The following is a 25704-nucleotide window of genomic DNA, read 5'->3' as shown; positions in this document are numbered from 1 at the left end:
AAAGGAGGAGGAATATTGCCTTTGCTAGTCATAGGTTTGTAAAAAAGAAAAACTAATCATCTTAATAATTAAAATAACAAATATTATACGCATAACAAGTAATAATATAATACATATGAATATTATAAATTAAACACATTATTGATTTATTTAACTATGTACATTAATTCAAGATTAAACACAATGATATCTCACATGAAAAAATAAGGTTCACTCACATTTATTAATAACTAAAATAAACATTTCTCTGTTAAGTAAACTCAAATTCTATTGTGGATTTATTTAATTATGTACATTATGGGTGTACACATATAACATTTCAAAATTTTGTTAAATTACCCAAACATACTTAAAAAGAGCAATATAAAAGCTCATTATATATATTAAAGAGCCTCTCAAATGAGTCCTAAAATAGTCCATTACGTTGTAACAAAATAGCCACATTAATCACCAAAACAACTCTACTATAAGCACCAAAAAAAACCCCACAACCACCCCACAACCACCCCGCAATAGTCCCAAACTAATCCCCACAATAGAGCCAAATTAACACATATCAAACCCAAACAAACTAGCTAGCCAAACCATAAAATAAACTAAGTAAGCTCCCAAACTTCAAACCCACACCTAACTATACCAAAACATGCATAGAGTTCTCAATCAAACAATATCTCAACAATAATTTGCACCAAAGATGTTTCAATCAAATAGCACCAATGCACAAAAATTGAAGGTCGAGAGAAGAGAATGAACTTGGCCAGAGTGCATGCAACAAAGAAGGGAGAATAGACTAAAGAACCTCTTAGCAAACCCACATTATTCACCACAAATCCTAAAAATCATGGAAGAAAGAGGAAAAACCTTCACACCTGGTATCACGCAATGGAAAACAGAAGAAAAGGATTGTCAGAGTGACAAGGAACTAAAGGAGACAGTATTATTAAACATTTTGCTAAAGATTTAATGTAATTAATATTAACATAAATATTAATTGTTTGGTAGGATTAAAACAGTACATATTTACAATATATAAAATAATTTTCATATATTTTTTTAACAATATTAAATGAATATTTTTCTTATATTATATAAATTTTCCAAAAAAAAATTGTTTATATACCGGCGTTTTATTTTACAGGTCACATTCTAGTATTAAGAATTGTGAATCTACAAGTTGATTGAATCTTAATGCTTTGGGAAAGATATAATTTAGGGAGGGCTTGAAGTTTGATGCCCAAAAGGCACAGAGTCAAGTTAAATCTACGTACGTATTTAATTAGCATTGTGACACTCTTGATCTAGGTGTGCTAGTGCTAACACCCACAAATCAGAATCAATTGTGATTCAACATGCTTGTGCATATGTTAACACCCTAGTTTCTTCTAGTATATGGTAACATTAAAATAAAAGTTAAAAATTATGATTAATGGGTCAAAAATAAATCATTAATCCATTTATGATTATTTAAAAACTAATTCATCCATAAAATGTTTAATAAAAATTCATTCAACTAATCAATTGACCATTTTTTTTAAATGAATAATCAACTCATCCATTTAAAGTATATATATAAACACACACATTGAATTTTTTTTTTTTTAATTTATAAAATAAAGTTCAATATTTTTATATACTTTTGCATTCAAATACCGTATGGGGCCGGGGTATGGTTCAAGACAATAATAAAAAAACATATGACTAACCAACGAACTGGGAACTGCTTGACCAAAATGGAGTGCAAAAATACATTGCATGTTTCATTATATATCTACCAATAATAAAGGATATCCAATCCAACCAATTCATTAATTTTTATAATTATAATGAAATGGATTGCATATTTACTGGGTGAAACGAATTGAATTGTCACTCCTAACATGTTCGATCTTCCTTGAACATATATAGTATACAATTTACTTTTGACAAACGAAATCTTTAATAATGTCAGCACAATGGGTGCAGGTATATATATGTTGACATCAGCACACACATGAAAATCTATACCAAAGATGCTTTTGCTTGCATATGAGATTGTACATGTTATAATGTTTTCTTGGTTATGACTTAGGAGTTTCATTTCATTTTGTGTACGTGTGTGAACAAAATTAATGGTCTGCACATGTACTCACATAAGTGTTACAAGGGTAACAAGACCGACACACTACGTAGTTTGTCTAAACACACACGGAAACGTTTGATGATAACGGTGGAGAGTGTTGAAATTTCAACCGTCTCACCTATACTATGCTATGTGCTAATGCAAATTCATCCCTATAACTCCTACCCTATGGAACACTAGGAGCCAGCCATATTCCGAAAGCTCTTAACAAATGGGTCCCTTCAATTCATAATTGCAATAAAAAATAACATCATCATCACTGTGAGGCCTTAAAGAGCTACACGACACATTTGGTCACAGTACACTGCCCCAACCAATCACACGTAGACAACGTAACGTTAACTAAACTGCTTAAACTTTCCCAAACCAGAAACCAAAAACCACTTGTCATCAAACCACAGCCTCATACAAATTTTAACCACTTCCGTATTATGGATACTTATTATTATATTGCACAATTATGCAATACAACAGCAACATTGCACACTTGCACTCGCTGTGCTTTCCCATGACACAACTCTATACCTGTCCAGAAGAAGAAAGATCTATGAACTAACATTCCCACGCTCGCTTCGCCATATTTGCCAGCCTTTTTAACCTCACTTCTTCGCTTGTTTACTCCTTTTGTTTCTTTTTTCCTTGTTTGGGAATTAGGGTTTTCTTCGTTGAAAAAGGGAAGAACTACTTGGTTTAAGTGGCTACCTAGGTTTAATCTATATACATATATATAAATAATACTTTAAAGAAACTAAGATGGGAAGGGGTAGGGTACAGCTGAAGAGGATAGAGAACAAGATCAATCGCCAGGTAACTTTTTCCAAAAGGAGAGGTGGGTTGCTCAAGAAAGCTCATGAGATCTCTGTACTCTGTGATGCTGAGGTTGCTTTGATTATCTTCTCCCACAAAGGAAAGCTCTTTGAATATGCAACTGATTCATGGTAACTCATTTGCCCTATATTATATTATAATAAACATACACATATGCATATAAATCATACATATGTATGGATCTATATTTGACAAATATATTTTTGGTAGTTCAAACGATATAAATATATGTAGTTAATTTATGCATTCAGTTTTCCACTAAATCAGTAATTATTTTTAAGTAACGTTTTATTTTTAATTTTCTATTTTGCTCTTGCTCATGACAAGGGTTTTGGTGGTTTCAGTTTGGAAAACGTACAAGTCTATAAGAAATTTGATTCCTCTTGTGTATTTTCACAAATCTTATTTTTGTTCATATCAAGTCTGATTAATAACTTATATTGATTGTATAAATAGATTTAAAGCCAGGTGATCCACTTTTCTTCTTTTAAGGAAGGATATTTTGTTGTCCAGAAGATGATTTGCTAAAGTTTAACTAGCAAAATATTCAGTTAAACTTCTCTAAGAATTTGTTTTCAATTTTTGAGGTATAACACGTGCAAAAGATTTAGTAGAAGCGTATATACTGTTTTATGTGTATACATTTATCTCATCAGAAAGAGCAAAATATTATCCGAATGAGAGATTTTACATGTCGTAGCTAGATAGAGTACGCACTTAACCTGTGAAAGCCCTAACCTATTTTTATTTTTTTATTTTCCTTTGATTTTGTTGAAATTCGTAGAAGAGGTGGTGAATCTCTTGCAAACCGTGATAGATGCTGTGACAGTCTTGTTGTTTTTCTATCTCATGTCCTTTCAGTTCAGCACCTCAAGCAAGATTTGCTAGACCTTCTTTTTCTTTAGTGTTCTGCACCTTTTCTTCTTCTTCCTCCTTTGAATTATCAAAACTCAAAAGTAGCACGATTTGACATTCTTGTTATTAAGGGATTACTTTTCATTGATGGGTGCAGCCTCCTAGATAAATCATGTTTACAAGTTAAATTGAAGAAATTCTTTAATTTCATAGATTTATATAATCTTACATATTAATGAATGTTCAAAATGATATAATACATATCAAGTAATGTTACTGATAACTAACAGGAATTTTTAACCTAAAGAGGATTAAAAGTTAGTAACCAAATTTGTCATTCATAATTAAGAAGAGTTATCATCCAGCATATATATGTAATACACTATATATTACTTTTTATAGATAACAATTTCATCATATGATTCAGCAACACAGATATTTGTTGTTATTTAAAACTCGTAATATGTAGTGTATAGTATATTGATATCTTTATATGTGATTAATATTGATTGAGAACTCTAATCATTGAACAGTATGGAGAAGATACTGGAACGCCATGAAAGGTATGCCTATGCAGAGAGGCAGCTAGTAGCAAATGATTCTGAGACTCAGGTTTGTCATTAAATCATACACACATCCATATAGAAGCATATAATTCCCACCTGCATCACTATTTTGCATCAAAGTTCTACCAATTGATGCTTGTGCAAACAGGCACACAATTGGGTCTAAGTTGTAGGAACTAAATAATTAATTAAACTAAGCCATGCATATGCATTGGAATGTTGCAAAAGTGATGCAATCGAAACCGATATTTATTTAAATATCAGTAGTTAACAATACTATAGAACTAAGCACTAGCTTTATACATGACATTGTGCAGGGAAACTGGACCATTGAATATACTCGACTCAAGGCTAAGATTGACCTTTTGCAAAGAAACCACAGGTACATTATGACCTATATCTATATCCATATCTATTTATCTACATATGCATGCTTTAATTTCCCATTATTGTTTGATTTGATCACTCACTGTCTCACATTGTCACATTGTCACTCAATTTAACATACATAATTTGCAACCCTTTTCCCAGGCACTACATGGGAGAAGATTTGGTTTCAATGAGCCTCAAAGAGCTTCAGAGTCTGGAGCAGCAGTTAGATACTGCACTGAAAAACATCCGCACAAGGAAGGTACATAGAACACTTAATTCATTATGTTAATTTCACTTTCATGTTTTATGTGTGTTACTTTGGCACTTACCATTGAAACGTGTTATGTTTTAATAGAACGATCTCATGTACGAGTCCATTTCTGAGCTTCAGAAAAAGGTATGCCTTTAACTCCAATTTGATCTTGGCTTTATTTATAGCTTTTTGTCCTGAAAATGAAAGATAGTTATAATATCACTGAGAACACAAAATGGTTAAGGATACTGATATGGAGATTTGTGCTCATTATTCTATATGTATGACAGGAGAAAAAGATACAAGAGCAGAATAACATCCTCGCAAAGAAGGTGACCTAGATCTTCCTTTACAACTTTTTTTCCCGGCTAACTAAACTTTTTTAGCACAGTAATCAATAATTGTTGACTCTATTATGAGAGTGAAATTGGTTTGATTATTCTATTACTTATGTTTCCAGAACTTCTGATTGTTAATTTTTAACCTAATAGACTTAAGTTGCTGATAGTGAAATTATTTCTATCCCTTTCTCTGATGCTAAGTAAACATAAAACTATTCATCAATGGTATCTATTTGAGTCAATTACATAGCTAACCACTTAATCACAAGATAAGAGTTTGATGGTAGCCATTTTCACTTTAATAACTTTAGTTACCTATTAGTATTTGTATTTGGTACTTTACACCTTATTTTAGCCTATAGGTAGATTTTTCATTACTCAACTCTCAATGGAAATACAATTGTTTAAACTTAAATCGCATGAGAAAAACTCAACCTAAAAGACTAACTCTTTAAGTTGGAAAATCCCTTGACTTAAATATCACAAGCTTGATATTCTAATTTCTAGGACTCATAATAACAGTCCAACGTATTATGTAGGAAAGTGCAATTCTCCTTTTGGTCTTACAAATTACATACCTAGCTTGCTATACATATTTGTACATTTGAATTGTCTGATTTTTAGCCCTAGGTGTATGCTTCAAATCGTATTGATTCTTTTCTATGTCACCACAAAACCATGTTTCATATCTCATTCAAATTTTAAAAATTTAAGAGTTAACTGAATTTGAATCGAAATTCTCAACAATATTTCATACCCACCAGCTACCGGTATACATTTTATTTTAATGAGTGTTTTAATTTTAGACTCATATTTAGTATTTGTATAAACTCACCGTGGTGCAATTGCTAGTGAAACTGATACAACCTTATTCTTATGCCTCAAACTTTGATATTTTGAGTAGCAATTTGTAACTGACTGGAAGTAATTGTTATTGAAGTTATGGAATGGAGATCTATGAATGTAGTTTAGTCATATTCTATGATATATAGGTTAATGCTTTATCGATAGCCACACACACATATATATATATATAACAGCTATTTGGTACGGAGAAAGGTTTGACGAATTGTACTAAGTTACTTTTCAAAGAAACAGCAAGTAGTTATTATGATTTGACAGAAATCAAGGCGGTTAAATAGATAATTCTGACCAATCAAAATACTTGGTCTGTCTTTCTATCATTGTTCTTCATATATAGTTCATGCCAATTAGCATTTTCCACGTGTATATGATCTTAACAATATGTGTTATATGAAATCAGATCAAGGAGAAGGAGCAAGCTGTAGCACAGCAGGCTGCACAATGGGAGCAGCCAAATTACAGGGTTGACACATCTTGCTTACCACAGCAACAACCCCCTCCCAGTTTGAACATAGGGTAGGGCAACCTTCAATGATATATTTTCTTTGATATGTTTTTAATGAGTAAAATGGTAGATAGGGAACAACCCTTGTGACTTCTGGACAGAAATTCAATGACATGCCGACATTTTTATGATATATATAGGATATTGTTTTTGCTCATTTTCATTTTTCCTTCTATTTTTGAAGGTATTTTACACCTTCATTTGTTCATATCCTCTAGCTGGAAAACTTCCTTTACCTGCTTCCAGTTCTTCTTTAATTTGGTAGCTGGAACACGATGTTTAATTTTGTTTGTGCAGTGGCAATAGTTACCATCAGGAGGCACCAGAACTAGGAAGGAACGGTCTTGACCTGACCCTGGAACCACTGTACTCATGCCACCTTGGATGCTTCTGAAAACTTGTTTCCTCTTGAGGTGGATACTACTATGTAGTTACTGGGATATATGAACAATTAAAAGTAGTCTGTTTGAATGCTTTTATATATGTGTTTGGGTCTATAGTTCTACTTTGAAGACATTGATGTGAATTGCTTTTGTTGTAAACATACTGAATTTTAAATCTAATTGTCTTATGGAACATCTTATTATGTTTTTCTTTGCTTTGTAGATCACCTTTATATGAAAAGTTTAAACTCGTTTTTAATTCTCATGATTTTTTTTCGTGGGTTTTGATTTTGGTCTATACTTTAAACACTAATTTAGTCGAGTAATAGGGATTAGTTCCTATTATAAGGCAGAGGAAATTCGTCTGTCTACATTTCTTTTAAAGATAAAATATAAAATAAAAGAAAGAAGTCAAATAAAAAATGAGAGTGCTCTGATCATTTAAGGGGTAAAATTTTAGTTATGACATGAAAAAAGTGGTATGCATTATCTCATGTAATTGTTGAGTAAAAAGGTCTTTAGAGAACAAACGAGTCTATCTCTTCTTTATATTATTTCTTTATAGATGACAATGGAAAATAATTTCTAATAATAGAAACTAAAAAGGTTTTTAAACTTAATTTAATTTTTTTTTTCAATTTCTAAGTAACATGAATTTGAAATGGAATTGTATGTTTGGATGTAGTGAACTTTCTCACTGATATAATCTTATACTATAACTAGAAGAAAAAAAATCTCTCAACCTAGCTATTCCCTTTATCTTAATTTTTGATATTATTAGTTTTTGTCTTTTTAATTACCTTTATTTATATATCTATTTCTGAATTGAATTTAATAGTTTTATGTTAAAATAAAATTGTAAATAGTTAAAAATAACTTAGTATTATGATTTAAATTATTCATTGTAAATTAAATAACATTTCTATATAAGATACAAACTAAAATACTATTAATTTGAATATATCATCAGTATTAAAAGGTTGTACCAAAAATGGCATAAAAATAATATTGTTTGTACGTACAAGAAACTATATAATTATTTGTATCTTGTTTTGAGTTATTCATTAAAACAAATTATCCACCTAAATTATAATGACTAATAAAATTCAAATTTAAGATTTTATATATATTATTTCAACCTCTTACTAATTAGATCACCTAAGTAGTTAGTCATAAAAGGATATATATATATATATATATATATATATATATATATATATATATATATATATATATATATATATATATATATATCTTGGTGGTAATTCAAAAAGAAAATATAGTATTTTGCCCTCTATCTCACTTAAAATTATTCTCTATTAAAGGCAAGATAAGGTGCTGTTTTAGGGTCTATGATTTGTAAATTAAAATAGTATTATAATTAATAAGAAAACAATTGCTTAGAGTATTCACTTGTTTCATACTTCTGCATGTTACCAGGTTCTCTATATTTACTTGTTTCCATGAGATATTCTTTATAGAAACAAGTGATTAGGAGATCAGGTATCTAATTTTACGGACTCTATGCTACGACCTACAAATCTGAGATAATAGACACATAGCTTGAAAGAGACAAAAATATTAATTGACAATTAAGTATATATCTAAATCTTTTTAATAGCTTGAAAGAAACAAAAATATTAATCGATATAAGTAGTAATGTTAATTAATTTTATTGAGTTTATGAAATAAAATCATGATATATCAATTTTACCTTTTGTACTTATCATTAAATTTTTATGGAAGGAGTGAAAATATTATTCTATATCAAAGTTTATATATTAATATACATAAAATTGATAAATGATAATTAGAGAGTTTAAGAAATGGGAGAGGATATTTATTTCTCAATTTGTTTTTATCATTATTCAATAGAAACAAACATAAATTCTCATAATTTTTAATAAGAACAAAAAATAAAAATAAAAAAAAAATTATTTTATAAAAAAAATGGTAAAATATCTCATAAAAACACTATCATTACTTTTTAAATTATGTCTTATAATAAGAATTAAAAAAAATATTATTACTAAAAGAAATTTTATTCAAATTGAGTAAAACAACTATGTAAATAACAAAGTTCTCAGTACGAAATATTAACCCAACTAAAAATTGAAGATTACCGATTAAGTTAAAAAAAAAAAAATAACACAAATTTATCCCACCAGTACTGTTGATGATAATTCATGCACCTTCTGTAACAGATAATCTTTTTCTGCCGAAACTTAGATGGTATTAATTGTATAATAACTTTTTATTAAATTAAAAAATCTCTATATAGAGTACATATACATTCTTAACTTTTAAGGGAAAGTCCAACTTCTACACCACAATAGCTGTATCGTTACCCATCTTTTATAAAAGATTCAAAGCTTCACTTTAATACACAACCGAGAGGACGAACTAATTTACAGCATTATAATTTTGATGATTATTTTTATTTTTGGTTTCAATATTTTTTTTGTAAAGTTTCACTTTCATCCTTAAAGTATTTTTTTATACTAAATTTATCTTTCTGTCGATTTATTTCACTAAATTAGTCAATTTAGTGATACTTGATATACTGTAAAAATGTCACGTTAGAATAAAACAAACTAGTGCAAAAAAAAATGACAGAAGGATAATTTTATTAATAAAAATACTTTTAAGAGATGAAAGTGAAATTTTATAAACTAAAATGACAAAAACTAAAATCTAATATAATAATAAGAAACTCAAATTCTATTTTAGCCTATAAATTTTACGAACTGTAATTATTTTTTAATAATTTTATATAAGAAATATAAATTTTGTTGAACTATTTTTTGAATTATAATTTTATATTAACTTATCAAAAATTCAACAATAAAAAAAAATCAAATTATTCAAATCATGTATCAAATAATTATGGATTATTAGAATTTTTTTATTTAAGATTTATTTGGGGGAAAAAAAACTTTCAATTTAATAGTAAATTTTAGAAAAACAATATTCATCAAAAACTATTTAATGACGTAATAGTGTTGGAAAAACAATCAAAATTTCTAATTTGAAATTTTTAAGATATTGTTTATTTATTTATTTTAAGATGTTGTTTAGTTATAAAAATACTGTTTTCTTTTGAATGATTTTTAGAATTGAAAATATTATATTTATTTTAGGAATTTAATTACTTTCTCTTATAATGTGATGACATCATGTCCAAAGATCAAATTTAAAAGGAATCAATGAAGTAGACTAGGCTTAAAGGAAGAAGGCTAGCTCAAAATCATTATATTTTGAGTAATTTTAGTAACTTACTTTTTCTTCTTTGTGTATATTTTTCTTGTAAATATTTCCTTTATTTTTGACTTTGTATTTGTTGTCATTTACTATAGGTATTTTTGATATTGTATTAAATTTGAGTTTGAGGTGTAACTAGTAGTTTAAGGGAGTGTAACTAGAAAATGACCATTTGTTGGTGTTGGGCTTAGATAGGCCAAAATTGTTTTACCCATGGTCCAACATGGCTTGGTTATGGATCTCCACATGGCTGGTTCAAGTGGATTAGATGACCAAGATATGTGGGAATCACATGTCTCTTATCCATCCAAGTGGCCAACATATTACATGATCTTATCTAGTCACACCAAGCACATGTGCCACATGTCAAGCCTCCATTGAGTCTCCTAGATCTAGATGTTGGCCAGTCCACATGGCGAGCCTCCATTGGCTATTTTAGATCTAGATGTTGGCCTTTGGTTGGCTTAGTTAGACGTAATTTAGTTAGCCATAGTTAGGATTAGTTAGCTTAAGTATACATTAATTAAACTAGCTTGGGCTATTTTTCTAACCTAGGTTAATTTAGCTTTCACCAACAGCTACTAACTCCTATATAAGTCTTTTAGCTTGGATATTCATATCACTTTTGAGTTTATAGAGATTGAATTTAGAAATTCTCTCTTCTAAAAGTTTTTCTTTCTCTAGAGGAGAAACCTCTCTTTAAGTTCTTTTATTAAGGAATCCTCCTTGTGGCAAGATCAACCTTCTAGCTTATCTTTCTCCATAAAAAGTGGCATAACCATCTCTATCTTTTTCCACCATTTTTGCTGAGTTTGAAGCTTATAGAAACCATGGAAGAAGATAGGGAGCTTAATGGAGACTAGAAAAGAAGAGACTAAAATCACTCTTCTCCACTAATTTTCATCATAATAGGATGCAGTGTTAATAAATAGATATTCTTGTCATGAGAAGAATCACTTAACTAGTAGAGGAGGTCATATTAAATGAAAGCGACAGACATATGAGGTGTTGTCGTGGATGTAGGTATAAAGGTCAAACAATGTTAAATAAATTTGAGATAATAAATATTTATTGAGATATTGTCAATAAATAAACTTGTGCGATTCTTTCTAGATTTTATAGTCATTACAAAAAAATTGTCTTGTAGTGACAACGAAATAATACTTGTCACTAAAAACTACTTTTATCTACAATCAAAGTTCTAAATTATGGTTCGTAACACCTGTTAAGGTTGTAATATTATTGTTACAGTGCTCCTCGCAATTGCAATGACCCACAATTGCATTGTGGTTTAAAATCAATGGAAATCCTACAATGCAACTATACACACCATAATAGATATGCAACATCATTTTATTATACTTTTTTGTCAAAAAACAAACATAGGTTCCACTTTTTTTTGTCAAGTTTTAATCTTCAAATCTAATAAGATTGGTCACATGAGATATTATTAAGAGATGGAAATTAAGAGACAACTAATGATGGTTGGTTGGATTGTTAGGAGGTGCATGATGCATTTTAGGAAAGGGAGAAAAGGGTTTGGAGTGAAAAATTAAGAAAACGGGATTTGATTGATATTTATTATTATAGAATTTTTATTTATCTTCAATGTAAATATATAATAATTTCACGCTACAATGACCGTAATCTACATCGTAAAAATTGCAATGGCCACAATTGTAACCACAATTTAGAACCATGTGCACAAAATATGATGGTATATGTTAGTAAATATACTCTCATAATTGTTAAAAAAATGTAGGTATAGGTTATTGAGGCACAATGATTAATCTAGTGGAGAAGATGAATTTTGAATCCACTCCACTAGCTTCATTATACTCCTCCAATCTTCATCTATGACTCCAAAGGTAAAACAAAGCAATCAAATATGGTGGAGAAGGCATTAGAATGGTGCACCGCCTTCAAGAGAAGGATACACAAGAGTAATGAACTTGCCATAAGGAGGAAGTCATTGATAAAAGTTCTTAAAGAGAAAGTTCTCCAAGGAGAGACTAGAGCTATGAAGAGAAAATTTGAAAATATAATTCTCATTGAACGCAAAAGTCATGAAATATACAAGCTAGGTTCTCCTATATATAGTGTTTGGTAGCTTGTGGTTTAAGTTGAGCTAACCAATGTTAGGTTTAACCAAGGTTTAATTAACTTTTACTTAAGCCAACTAACTCTAGTTGAATTTTAAAATTCTAATTTGAATTTTCCTCCTAAAAATGTCAACATCCTAAGAAAGCATATAAGAGCTTTCCACATGAAAATGTACAAAAAGTGTGACTAGTGTGTGGAACATATGATTTGATGGTGATATATATGAACCAATGAGAGAGTATGGGGGATCACAAATGGATTTTCCACCTTGGAGAGAAATGCTCCTCACTCTCTCTTGGTCCAAACAAGCTTAATAAGTACATTTTTCAAATACTAGTTGCGGTCTTCTAAAATACTAAATACACTCTTAAAAGAAAATTACAAGGAATTGAATTCGTACACTATTTGACCTAAAATATACAAGATTAAAATTAAGAAAATATTTATAAGGAAAATATTAACAAAGGAAAAATGGACTATAAAAAGTACCCAAAGCTCAACATGAGCTTGGACCTTCTTCTTTCAAGCCGCTTAGCTCATTTCACTTATCTCTTTTAGGACTTGACTCATGGGCCTGATTCAATCACATAATATGTATTATTGAATTTAATTCAAAATTAATACTAAAATTATGTATAGGTATATATCAAATAGATTTGTACATAAATATATTATATTTATAGTGACATTTTTTGTATGTCATTATATATAATATTTTTTGCAATGAATGTTTCTTTGTGTGCATTCTATAATCATTTTGTGTAAAAAGAATTTTTTATTCTCAAAATAGTCAATAAAAATTACACCAATGTAGTTTAGCACCTCTCCTACATGTGTGTATCATTGTTTGGTTAAAAAAAATTAAAATAAAATGTTTAAAAACAATTCTGAAAACAAAATTTTGTTATAACTTTTTTTTCTCCTCATCTTTTATTGTTTTTATGTTCTCTCCAAACAAAAATGTTGTTCTTTATCATGAGTATTAAAGGGAATACAATACCATGACCTACAATGCAACTTCAAGGTGATATATATAGAGAGAGCAACATTCGAAAACAAGAAACAATGGCTATAACTACCCCAAAAATGATACAAATCACATTTTCATCCAATACTAGCAATGTTGATAAGTACTTTAAGAAAATGTCGATCAATAGCATTTTACTCATCTGACAAAACATAAGTCATTTGTAATTCAACGAGATTCTTCATTCAAGTCTCAAGCCTCTTCAACAAAATCCATCACCTGCAAATTCAGAGAAAGAGACAAAAGTGTATTGCCAATGTTAAGTAATTGTCTAAACAAAATAATGTGCGTAAGATCAAAAGAAATAAGGGGGCATTTAACATACAATTGTACATATTATATGTAATTTTTTTAATAATACAAAAGATTATGAAAATACAAATTAAGAATAATGGTAATTTTTCATACATCTATCACAACTCTTAATCATCACTAGGTCAACTCTAATTTATATGAAGAATAACACAAGTCAATTGTTTAACTTAAAAAAAATAAATTAATATTATTATATCAAATACCACATCATCTCTCTAAGAAAAAACATAATATCAAATATTTTATACAACTATAAGTTTGTTTATATATAAGTTTAGAAGAATTTTTATTACTGAAAATAAAGATTTCAATAATTTTTTTAAAAAACTCTTCTAAACTTTTATATCGACAGACTTTATGTTTAATACGCTAAATTTATGTAAATTGTATGCCCCTAGGTGTTCTATTCATATTTATGGTACTTGTTACTATGTCTTACTAAACATAAGAATATTCAATTTTATGTGGTTTAATCTAAGAAATACCTCTGGCAAGAATTACCACAGTTTTAAAGAAAAAAAACAGAAGAAGAAAAAAAATTTCCGCATCATATAAAAGATTAGAAATCAACAAAGCAAAGTTTATATATAAAACAAAAATAAATTAAGCCTAACTCGACTATTGCTAACTCCTACCACATGGTATTATTAATTATTTGGCTAAACGCGTAATTTATGGAAGAAATTTGCCAAAGGCATTAAGTAGAGTTTATAAATGTAAATTGCATTGTAGAAATAAAGAGCTATATGTATTGATGGGTACCTGCCTACAAGTTGGACAAGTTTCACTTCTCTCCTTCCAGTCATATATACAGCCAAGGTGGTAATGATGTTTGCATTTTGCTATGATTTTAGGATTTTCATCACTATATCCTGTCACATAAAGGAAAAAAAAAATAATAATACGATATTGGCATTCTGGACTAAATTATATCTTTTTACATTTCTCTACTATATTATAAAACAATTTAATTATCAAATGAATCATGTTATCTCTCTTTCACTTTTATTCCTATTTTCCTGCTATGTGGTGGTTATTAGACATGTGAAATCATCTTTATCTTTTCCAGGCATGTGTAACAAATAATTTTAAATTTTTAGAAAACCTAAAGTATGTTTAATCTCTCAAATTGGTGGAAATTTTATTTTTATCTTTTAAATTTAAAAATTAACCTTATTAGTTCATGTAATTTGAAAATGAAAAAAAATCAGTCTTTTTATTCAAACACAGTTAATAAATATTTGTTACACAAAATTCAAACACTATGGTTTTTTTAAGTAAAAAAATCACAGTAAATTCAATTTATGTTGTGTAACTACCCCAATCTACTCTTTCAAATACAAGTAGTTATGAGAGACTAAAACAAGTTTTCAAAACGTACATGAATAAGAAGATTAATTTTAAATTTGGAGAACAAAAATCAAACTTATCTCAAATTTGAAAGGAGAAAAATATATTTAAAAAATTTAAAATCTATCCAACAATCTCAACACCGCAACAAATAGAAAATCACATAAAGAATTTAACTCGATCGGTAGGATAAATAGGAGGCGTGAATTGTTGTAAACCTTTCTAATATTAAATTTAATTTTAATAATATCAAGTTTGATTAAAAAAAAAGTGAATTGCATTATTATAGAAAAGACGTTTATTAAATTTAAAATGAATGAATATGTAAAAATGAAAAAGGATATTAATTATTTAAAATCACCTTCAAAACATGTTGGGCAGATATCTTCATCCGAGGATTTCGATTTGGGGGATTCAAAATGTCTAAAATCGTGTTTGGATGATCTAGGTCCATCAAGCATGGAAGATATAGGTTGCTCTGAATTTTCAGTCCCATTATTTGATCTATTCTGTGAATAAGAATGTTGCAAAACAATCAAGAATCAGTTTATTGAAATTACTTTAATTTATATTATAAAAAGTTACATATTTGAGATCAATATAACTTACAAAAGTGAAACTTAAGTAATAATGAGAGAACAACAACAAATAAAAAAGACGTAAGTTACATTTATACTTTCGAATTAAAGCATGTTGTTGACTCTTGACTCTCTTAAAACCCTCACGAATAACAATAATAATATAAAACTGTTTCCATATTACTTAATATTCAAGAAAATGCTCCAACATTTAAAAAAAAAAAAAACTACTCCAATTGCTGGCAATTAAACATTCATGTCGACACAAAGGCTAAATGTGACACATGATAAAATTGGTAGTGACTATATCAATCCCAATGTTTCATATGAAACTCATGAACTCATTTAGTAGAGATTTGGATTATTAACTTCTAATTTTGTTTCCATTCTTTTTTAAGTAATTATTGTTGTATGAAGTATTCAATAATCTCCATCGAAGATCGAAAGAGGATAGTATTTATATCATATAGTATTTATATCAGTACGAAATATTGACCACAATTATTATAACATTTGAAATAGTGATAATAAATCAAAAGAAAAAAGAAACAAAAATATGTATGTTGAATAAAATTAAAGGGAAGAGGAAAGTTACATCAGATAAAAGGGGAGGAGTTTCATCTTCATCGATGGTTTCTTCTTCAGTGTACCTTCCTTTAAAACAAGAACATAGGTTACCCATTATGCAGAGTAACTTAGAAAAGGGAAAGGAATTTTGAGAACAGAAAAGTGTGAAGAACAATATAAGCAATGACTTCCTTGTTTATTCTGTATGGAGTACCACTGAACTAGGATATATGTTCTTTGGTGCACTTAACAAGAATATATATTGTTGTATCATATATTGCTTTTGATATAGTATAATTTTAATTTAAATTAGGAATTTTGGATAGATAGCAAGTAATAGTTACTTTTTCTTTAAAACAAAAATTTAATGTTAAATTCAAATTTTAAATTAATATCCTATTTTTATTTGTAGTTACAGGTGCTTGATTGTTAGAAATTTAGTGAGTTGTTTTTGTAATTCCAATAAATAAAATAATTATTAAAATAGAAATAAATATGAAATACTCAACTTCTCTGAATTATTAAAATATTAGTTTTAAATTTTAAGTATATAATAATAAGATTTAAATATATTTTAGTCCCTTAAATTTTGGGTAAATTTGTTTTAAGTTTTTCAAATTTAAAAATGTTATTTTTATTCCTATAATTTTTTAAAAAATTTTGTTTTAATTCTTATACTCAAATTTTGTATGAGAATCGGTTAAATATTATCGTATAAAATTTATCTATTAGTAACTTTGTTAATAAAAATATTATATTAAACATAATTAATACTGTATAACTGCCTCAATTTGTTACTTTCATATATGTTGTTGGTGATCTAAAAGATCAAAATAAAATTTTTTAAAATTATAAAATTAAAACAACAATTTTAAATTTGTGAAATTAAAAATAAAAAATTTGAAGAATTAAAAATATATTTAAATCTAATAAAAATATAATATATTTATCAAAGTATGATAATTTATTTCCTTAATTTTTTTTAAAACAAACAATAAGCATTCATGTAAATGTGAAGAAATATGGATAAATATTTTTTATTAGCAGACTCCGGTCATCAATTTGTTTGAAATCGTTTGAACTTTGAAATTCTGGTGTTGCACAGGGTATTGCGTCTTTCAAAATTTTAGATAAATAAAACAGTTTTCTAAAATTACATACTAATGTATTTTAGCACTAATATTTTATATAGTTAAATACTTATTATGTATAACTAAAATTCATAATAAATTATATATAAATAAATATCAACTTTGTATATATATTTGATGCAATTTTGCAAGTGTATCTTTTTTCGGTCCAAAAAGTTAGTTTGAAGTTACATTAATAAATAAAATTATATATAATGTATAGTAAGAAAAGAAAAAGTGTAAACTTAAATGGAGTGTTTTATTTTTTAAAAGTTTGACTTTGTTCAAACACACAATGGTTAGCATTTTTAACTTCTCTAGAGGTCATGAAGGTATTCAGTTCATCTACATAACTTCAAAATTAAGTACACTCAATGTATATATTGGAACCTAAAAAAAATGTATATAATATGTATATTACAAATAAACAAAAGGACATATAATATATATATATATATATATTGGAACCTAAAAATATTGTAGTTAAAAAATAGAAAGAAAAAAAAATACCTATCAACCTCAAGACAAATGACATTCATCTTGATTTTCTTTCAATTTATTTCATTTCTCATTTTTAGTACCAACACTAGTTAGTGTAATAGTTCGAAAACACCAAAATGAGAAATATCCATATATTATACATGTTTAAGACAATGCAATTGAGGATAATTTAAATGAATCAATTTATATTGTTTATAACAACAAGATATATCTACTTTTCGATAGTTTACTACTAGGCATGACAATCTAACTTGTCCTCGTGGGTACCCATCCGCCCCCGCCCCGATTTAGACGGGAAAAACCCGTGTTCATCGGGTTCGGGTTCGAATTTTCCCCGATTGATAAAATCGAAGGTGAGGGTGGGGACGGGAATGTTAATATCCCCCTACTCGTCCCCGCTCCCGTCCCGCTTAATAATATAATTAAAAAATTATTTATATATATAAAAACTAAAATTAGAAATATTTATATGTAAAAATTTATATTATTTTACTTTTATTTTATTTTTTAAAAAATTTATTCATTTTTATTTAAAAGAAAAAAGAAAAAAAAAAGAAAAAAAAATAGTAGTAGGGGCGGGGCAGGGAAACCCGAACCCCGCTGGGAGTGGGGATGAATATCCAGATTTTTTCCCCAAGGGATATGAGACGTGGGATGGGGGCGGTTTAAATTTGCGGGGGCGGGGGCGGGGAACGTAAAACCCGCCCCTGCCCCCCCTGTTGCCATGCCTACTTACTACCAAAGAACATCATAGTTAAGCTTGCTTACCTTGGAGCAATTTAGGGATAAGTAACTTTTTGGGGAGTTTTCTAAAACGCATATGAGTGAGGGAAAAACATGTTGAAAAGTTTTGTGTTAGTTTGTAGGGTAAGTTGTTGATCCTAAAAGTAAACGAACATCTCAGAAAGGTTTATCTACAAAGGGTTCTAATCAGTGAAGAATTCTAACCAATGAGAGGTTGTGTGAAGTGTCACTATATGAAATGTAACTGTATGAAATGTCATGAAATGAAATTGCTAAGATGTCTAATATGAGGTATGTTACAGTCAATATGCCCATAGCATCTACTTCGATAAAATATGTCACTAAGTTACCATAATAAATCAATAAACAAAAATGAAACTCATTGATAGTACAAAATTTCACCATTGTTGACTATGTAATTTGAATTCCAACCACCTCTTGTAATCTTACAAATGGGCACACCATCAAAAATATTTTCAAGAACAACAATATTGTCCACTGTAGTTGTAAATTGAAAATTTATATTGTACTTGAATTGCGATGTTTTACAAAAGCATCCATTTGAAGAGGCTCCAAAAAAGAAATGATGGAGTATACACCTCCTTCCCTCAAAACTTTTTGAAACTTGTATATGAGGGTTCTTTTTCGCATATGCATGGATCCTCCCTCTCTACAACAAAGGTAAACTTCATATTACAAACTTCATAAATTGATCAGTTATAATGATGACATGATAAAAATATAATAAAAATGAATGTATAAGCAACCTTAGAATCCACTAAAATTAACCATCTCCATTAACAAAAAGTTCTTTGCATATCCATATTAGAGAGAAATCTTAAGCAAATTACCCTAACCCTAATCTTCCAATTCTTATTAGTACATATCTCAGCAAATGTGTGAAAATTGTTAGACATGGTTACTCACAAAACCCTCACTACAAATTTTCCTATACACATCTCTGCAAAACCATTACCACTATATATAGAAATTTGACACAATAAAGCTCATTTACCCATATGCAAGTCGATAACCTATTGAAGACACTTCGTATCCTTAAATATTTTAGTCTAAAAATAAAATAAACTAAAAAATAAAAATAATGGAAGTTACAACATATATAAACTAAGTAAAATAATGTATATATATATATATATATATATATATATATATAAGATAATGTATAATTAGTAAAAGGTAAAATAGGTTTAAACAAATAATGAAAATTAAAGGTGGTTACAAAATAAGTAGATAATATTCATTGATAGAGTGAATAATTAAATCTTTGTATATATATTTTTCCTTTCTATTTTACCCTTAAGAGATAAATTAATGGAAAAAAAATAAAATATAATAAAGGAATATAAAAATAAAAAAAAAAAGTGGAGACCAAAGGTAGGTATCCCTTTATATATTGTTATAGATTATACAAATTAATATATAGATATTATATATTTTAGTATATAAATAATATTAATTTAAAATTTATATAGATAAATATTTTTTAGTATAAATTATATTTAATATCTATAAAAATAATTTATATTGTGATACAATATTACTTTTCATTATTGATAATTTATTTTAAAATTATTAAATTTAATTTAAAAATACATATAATAAATACAAATTGAGATATTAAGAAATTAAAAAAAAAATCTCTTAAAACCCTCTAATCGAAATGAATGTCTAAAATACTCTATTTAAGAAGTTCCTAAATTGCTCTTACTCAAGATAATTATTGATAGTTGTAATTAAAATTTATAATAAATTATATATAAAAATAAATATTATATTTAATATATAAATCATATTTAAAATTTATATAAATAGATATTTTTAAAAATAAATTATATTTTTAGCAAAATAGCATGGCATCAATGGGGAAGTCTTTATGGATTCTGACTCCTCCATTGCAGTCAAACTTCTAAAGGAAGGTTGCGATGTTAACCATGCATGCTTCTCTCAGTATATATCTTATTAGCTGTGTGGTTATCTCTTCAAGCAAGCAAATCAAGTTACTAAGCTTTATTTAGATACAAATTAAAAATATTTTTATCTTTTTTTATTAAAAATAAAGAGTATTTTTTAATAAAAAAAATTTATAAAAGTATTTTTAAATTTGTATTTAAATTAAATTTTAATTCCTTAACATATTATTTTCGTGTTAAATAAATTTTTTTCTTAGTCCCCCTATAAGATTCAAATTCCTAGGTTTGCGAATTCCTTTTGCTATTTATTTTTATCATAACTTTTGATTTGGACTCTTAACTCCTTTTTACCAAAAACAAAAATAAAAATAAAGTACACATTCTCTCATATTCAATCACATTTAAATATTATCCTTTCATTTAGGGATATAAGTGAGTATGAGTAATCTACGATCTCAAACTGATCTAAATCAATTCAATGAGTTCGAATCAAAAAGAAATTCTTCAATATATTCAGGTCAGACTCAATCCAACCCGATCATATAATAAAAATAAAATAATAATAATAATAATAATATTTGAATGATAATTTATTTAGAACAATACTCACTATCACTTTTACTTAGTAACGAGTTTTGCATTTTTGATTAGTAAAATTGTAACAATATAATATATTTATTTTAAATTTTATTTTATATTAACTAATGTTGATTTTTTTAGTTGATAATATTGTAAGAAATTAATATATTTATTTTACAATTAAAGTTGCACCATTATTTTTTTATAGGTTGATAACATTATATTTGCAATAATGTATCAAATGATTTACATCTATTTTAAAATATTTAAAATTTTATAAAAGTTAAATAAATTTAATTATATTGACTTGATTAACCCGACCCAACCCAACATGTTTGTAATTGGGCTGAATTGAATTGAATTTTTTTTTTAAAAAAAAGTGCACAAACCCGATCCAACCCATTAAATTTTGATTGAATCGAGTAACGAATTCATCTAAATCCAGCCCAACCCAATCCACTTACACCCCTACTCTCATTAAGAGGTGAACTTCACATTCTTAATATGGATGTCTCTTATATTTTTTATATATATATTTTTATATAAATTGAATGATGTTATATATATATATATATATATATATATATATAAAGGAGGCTTCAAAAGACACCGGTGTAACTTTTACTAAGTGTTACACTGCTCAATAACTTTATATTAAATGTGAATTTTGTAAATCCAACCGTTAGATTGAAATTTCATATCTCTTAGATCATATATACAAAATTTTATATTAATCCAAGATGATTTGATACTTCATTTTTATAAAATAAAATTGACGTAATATATTCATTTCAAAATACACTAAAATATGAACACTTTGATTACTTTCAAGTTGTTATTCAATTTTAACAAAATTTGACGTACATATAAAATGATATGAACTTTCAATCTAACGGTTAGATTTATAAAATTCACATTTAATATAAAGTTATTGAGCGGTGTAATACTTAGTAAAAGTTACACGATGTAACTTTTACTAAGTATTACACCGCTCAATAACTTTATATTAAATGTGAATTTTGTAAATCCAACCATTAGATTGAAAGTTCATATTACTTTATATGTTTATATCAAATTTTGTTAAAATTAAATAACAACTTGAAGGTAATCAAAGTATTCATATTTTAATATATTTTAAAATGTATATATTACGTCAATTTTGTTTTATAAGAATGAAGTATCAAATCATCTTGGATTAATATATATTTTTGTATATATGATCTAAGAGTAAAGAACTTTCAATCTAACGGTTAGATTTACAAAATTCACATTTAATATAAAGTTATTGAGCAGTGTAATACTTAGTAAAAGTTACACCGGTGTAATTATAACCCCCTCATATATATATATATATATATATATATATATATATATATATATATGTATATATATATATATATAATCATTAAAATTTAAATATTATCTCTATGTATAATTTTTATATTAACTAAAATATATTGTTTAAAATTTTTATCTCTTACGATATATATTTTCATATTAATTTAAATATTTTAACAAATACTGCACGTGCAAATTTAAAAACTAAAACAACATAACACAACAAATAAGAATCAACCCAAAAAATAAAAATAAAAAACAAATCAAATAACCAGTAACCAAAAGCAATCAAACAATCTCAAAATAGGCAGAATTAAAATAGATATAAAAAAAAGTATAAAATGTACCTTGAGAGAGCAAAAATGGAGGCAATAGAGGGAACGAAATCCAGTCTTTGGACGTTGAAATGGCAATAGAACCAACTTGTCTCACTCAGGCTATCAAACACCCCGAATGGAAGGTTGCTATGTCTGATGAATTCAATGCCCTTTTAGCCAATGGCACTTGGACACTTGTACCGAAGCAATCTCACTTCAACATTATTGGCAACAAATGGGTTTATCGACTCAAACGTAACACTGATGGCACCATTGCACGATACAAAGCTCGTTTGGTTGCAAAAGGCTTTCACCAACGTCCAGGCATCGACTTTCATGACACCTTCAGTCCGGTTGTCAAACCTCAGACCATTAAATTGGTCCTATGCGTTGCCTTGTCAAAACAATGGTCGTTAACCCATATGGATGTCAATAATGCTTTCCTCCATGGCACTATTACTGAGGATATTTACATGGCTCAACCTGTAACATCCCAAATTTTATTCAATGAAAAGAAATATTTTTTTATGTATTTATTATGTGAATAAGTATTTTATTTATGTATTTTACTATTTATGTATACGTATTTTACTATTTACGAATACGTATGTATAAATAGTATTTTACTATGCAATTGCACAGTGAAGGGGCGGCTGAAACGTGGGCTGCGGATTCTTTCCGTTTCAAAATTTTAATTAATTTGAATATAATAATGAATAGTGCATAGTGCATAGTAATTTATAATATTATTTTAATGAATAGTGCATAGTGCATAGTAACTTCAAAAATTCTATAAATAGGGGCCTAAGGTTTTGAAAATTCAGAACTCTAGAGAGAAGGAAATTCTGGAGAAATAGAGAGAGAAAGTAAGAGAGAGAGAAGGAGAAAGAAAAGGAGGTTCTGCTCTAGTGCCTTGTTTAAGGAGAAAGAGGAAGAGATTCTGCCCTAATTCCGATTCCTTTTAAAGAAAGAAGAGAGGAGATTCTGCCCAAATTTCTGTAAACCCAGGTAAGGGGGGAGTGGGAAACCTCGCTTGGGGGTGTGGGAATAATTGTTAAATAGTTTGTTTGTTGGATTGGCTCCCGATCCCTTACCTGTTGTTTATTTCTTTGAATATGTATTATTGATGTGTTTTGTTTTATATCTTATTTATTTACATATTAGAATCTGTTATTTGAATGGAAGGCTAAGCCTCCTAAGTATTTATAAATTTGTAATCTATTATTTAAATGGAAGGCTGAGCCTCCTTATTATCTTATATTACCTTTTAAGCTTCCTACTTTACTTAAAAGATCTTAATATATTATTATTGAAAAATATGATACCTAAGCAACCTCTGGACTGTTGGATTGTTGGACTGTTGGACTATTGGACTGTTTGGACTGTTGGACTGTTTGGACTGTTGGACTATTGGACTATTAAATTGGATTATTGAAATAATTCTTAATTATGAAATATGAATATGATATGTGTAACATGCTAAAGGTTGAGTCTGTGAATGTATGACATGCATCATATGCACATATTACTCCAGGTGTGCCGCTGAGGCCGCATACCCACGACTAACAAGGTGTACCTTTGAGTCACCCACGATATGCTAACGAGGTGTATGAACACCAGTGATAGGTGTGCCTTCGGGACACCAGTGATGTAACATGCTAACGAGGTGTATGAACACCAGTGATAGGTGTACCTTTGGGTCACCAGTGATAAATTCTGAAACTTCTGTATGGCGCCACATGCATACATTAGTGAGTCAAGTCAAGGAAATCATTATACATAAGCATATATGTGAGATTGATTATATATGTGAATTATATTGCGTGTGTGTGTGCTATTTAACTTTTATTTCTATATCTGCAACTGAGTGAGAAGTTTCTCACTCCCTTGTCATTTTTGTGTATTTAAATTATGATGCAGATAATTAGCATGAGGCTAAGGATGTTGGTGGTGAAGCTTAGGCTTCTGTTTGGGTTTCGCTCTGATAAGATGTGACATCGGGATTAGCTAGACTTATTGTTAAATTATTATTATTTTTCTTTTGTAATTTTTATGTTATTTATGTTGAAAGTGTGTATTTTTGTCATATTATAATTTTACTAAAAGATTATAAGTTAATTCCTAACTAGGAGGCCCTGCCACCTTTACTGGGATTAATCTATAATCTTTATTTTATTATTTCTTGACAATTTGATACTTACAGTTGAAAATTATGAATGTGCATCTTTTACCCAATGATACTTGAGATAATTATTTTATATTAGACTAAGAAAGAATTTATATATAGATGGTTTATATCTATTGTAATTATGTTGGGGTAGAGGGTGTCACATTTAGTGGTATCAGAGCCTGGTTGATTTTATCAACCGTGTGTGTTATGTGCTTATCATGACTCTGTTGTGTACTCTGACTATGTCTTGTTTGTTGTGTACTATGATGATGATGTTCGTCCTGTGTTGATATTGTTGAGTTTGAGATTGTTAAGTTAGTTTGTAATCAGAGGAATGATAATCATGATAGTGTTGGCCAACTCGAATTATTAGAACCTTGGATGGGAGGTGATATATTGAGTGTACTAAGAGTTTATGATTGGTGAAGTTTCTGACATCTATAGTTATAGCAGGTTGAATCTAAAGGTGGTTGTCTCTTTGGTGAGAGATCGAAATGATGTTAATTTCCTTAAGTGTTATTATTGGTATGTTAATTATTTATGGTTTAGGTAGCATGTGAGTTGTTTTGATTGAGAAAAGTAAGGAGAGACTTGAATGAGAAATTAAGTAGTGAATTTGGAAAAAGTTGAGGTATTTTGTGGCATTAGATATATTGATACATTATTGCTATTTGGTGTCGAAAATATTTTCATTATAGTTTGTTATG

At 28.2% G+C, this 25704-nt stretch overlaps 2 protein-coding genes and 1 long non-coding RNA gene across 3 annotated transcripts; 2 read left to right on the top strand and 1 right to left on the bottom strand.

Moving 5' to 3' along the window:
* The first annotated feature begins 2541 nt into the window (after positions 1-2541).
* On the top strand, positions 2542-7300 carry LOC109796687 (agamous-like MADS-box protein AP1). Its single transcript, XM_020356435.3, has 8 exons — positions 2542-3057; positions 4336-4414; positions 4686-4750; positions 4900-4999; positions 5096-5137; positions 5284-5325; positions 6599-6714; positions 7001-7300. Exons 1-8 carry the CDS (start codon positions 2873-2875, stop codon positions 7095-7097), a joined length of 726 nt encoding a protein of 241 aa, XP_020212024.1. The 5' UTR covers positions 2542-2872; the 3' UTR covers positions 7098-7300.
* A 5895-nt stretch (positions 7301-13195) lies between these two features.
* LOC145953200 (E3 ubiquitin-protein ligase) lies at positions 13196-16533 on the bottom strand. The gene is made up of 4 exons (XM_083067007.1): positions 16316-16533; positions 15504-15651; positions 14555-14664; positions 13196-13696 (listed from the first exon to the last, which is right to left on the bottom strand). Exons 1-4 carry the CDS (start codon positions 16400-16402, stop codon positions 13670-13672), a joined length of 372 nt encoding a protein of 123 aa, XP_082923133.1. The 5' UTR covers positions 16403-16533; the 3' UTR covers positions 13196-13669.
* A 6419-nt stretch (positions 16534-22952) lies between these two features.
* LOC145953187 (uncharacterized) lies at positions 22953-25062 on the top strand. Its single transcript, XR_014430736.1, has 2 exons — positions 22953-23835; positions 24748-25062. It is a non-coding gene; the product is annotated as an uncharacterized LOC145953187 (long non-coding RNA).
* Positions 25063-25704: the final 642 nt, after the last annotated feature.

Source organism: Cajanus cajan, chromosome 11 (assembly GCF_000230855.2).
Source record: "Cajanus cajan strain Asha chromosome 11, NIPB_CcT2T_4, whole genome shotgun sequence".
Taxonomy (NCBI): Eukaryota; Viridiplantae; Streptophyta; class Magnoliopsida; order Fabales; family Fabaceae; genus Cajanus; species Cajanus cajan.
This window is presented reverse-complemented; position numbering and strand designations above follow the sequence as displayed.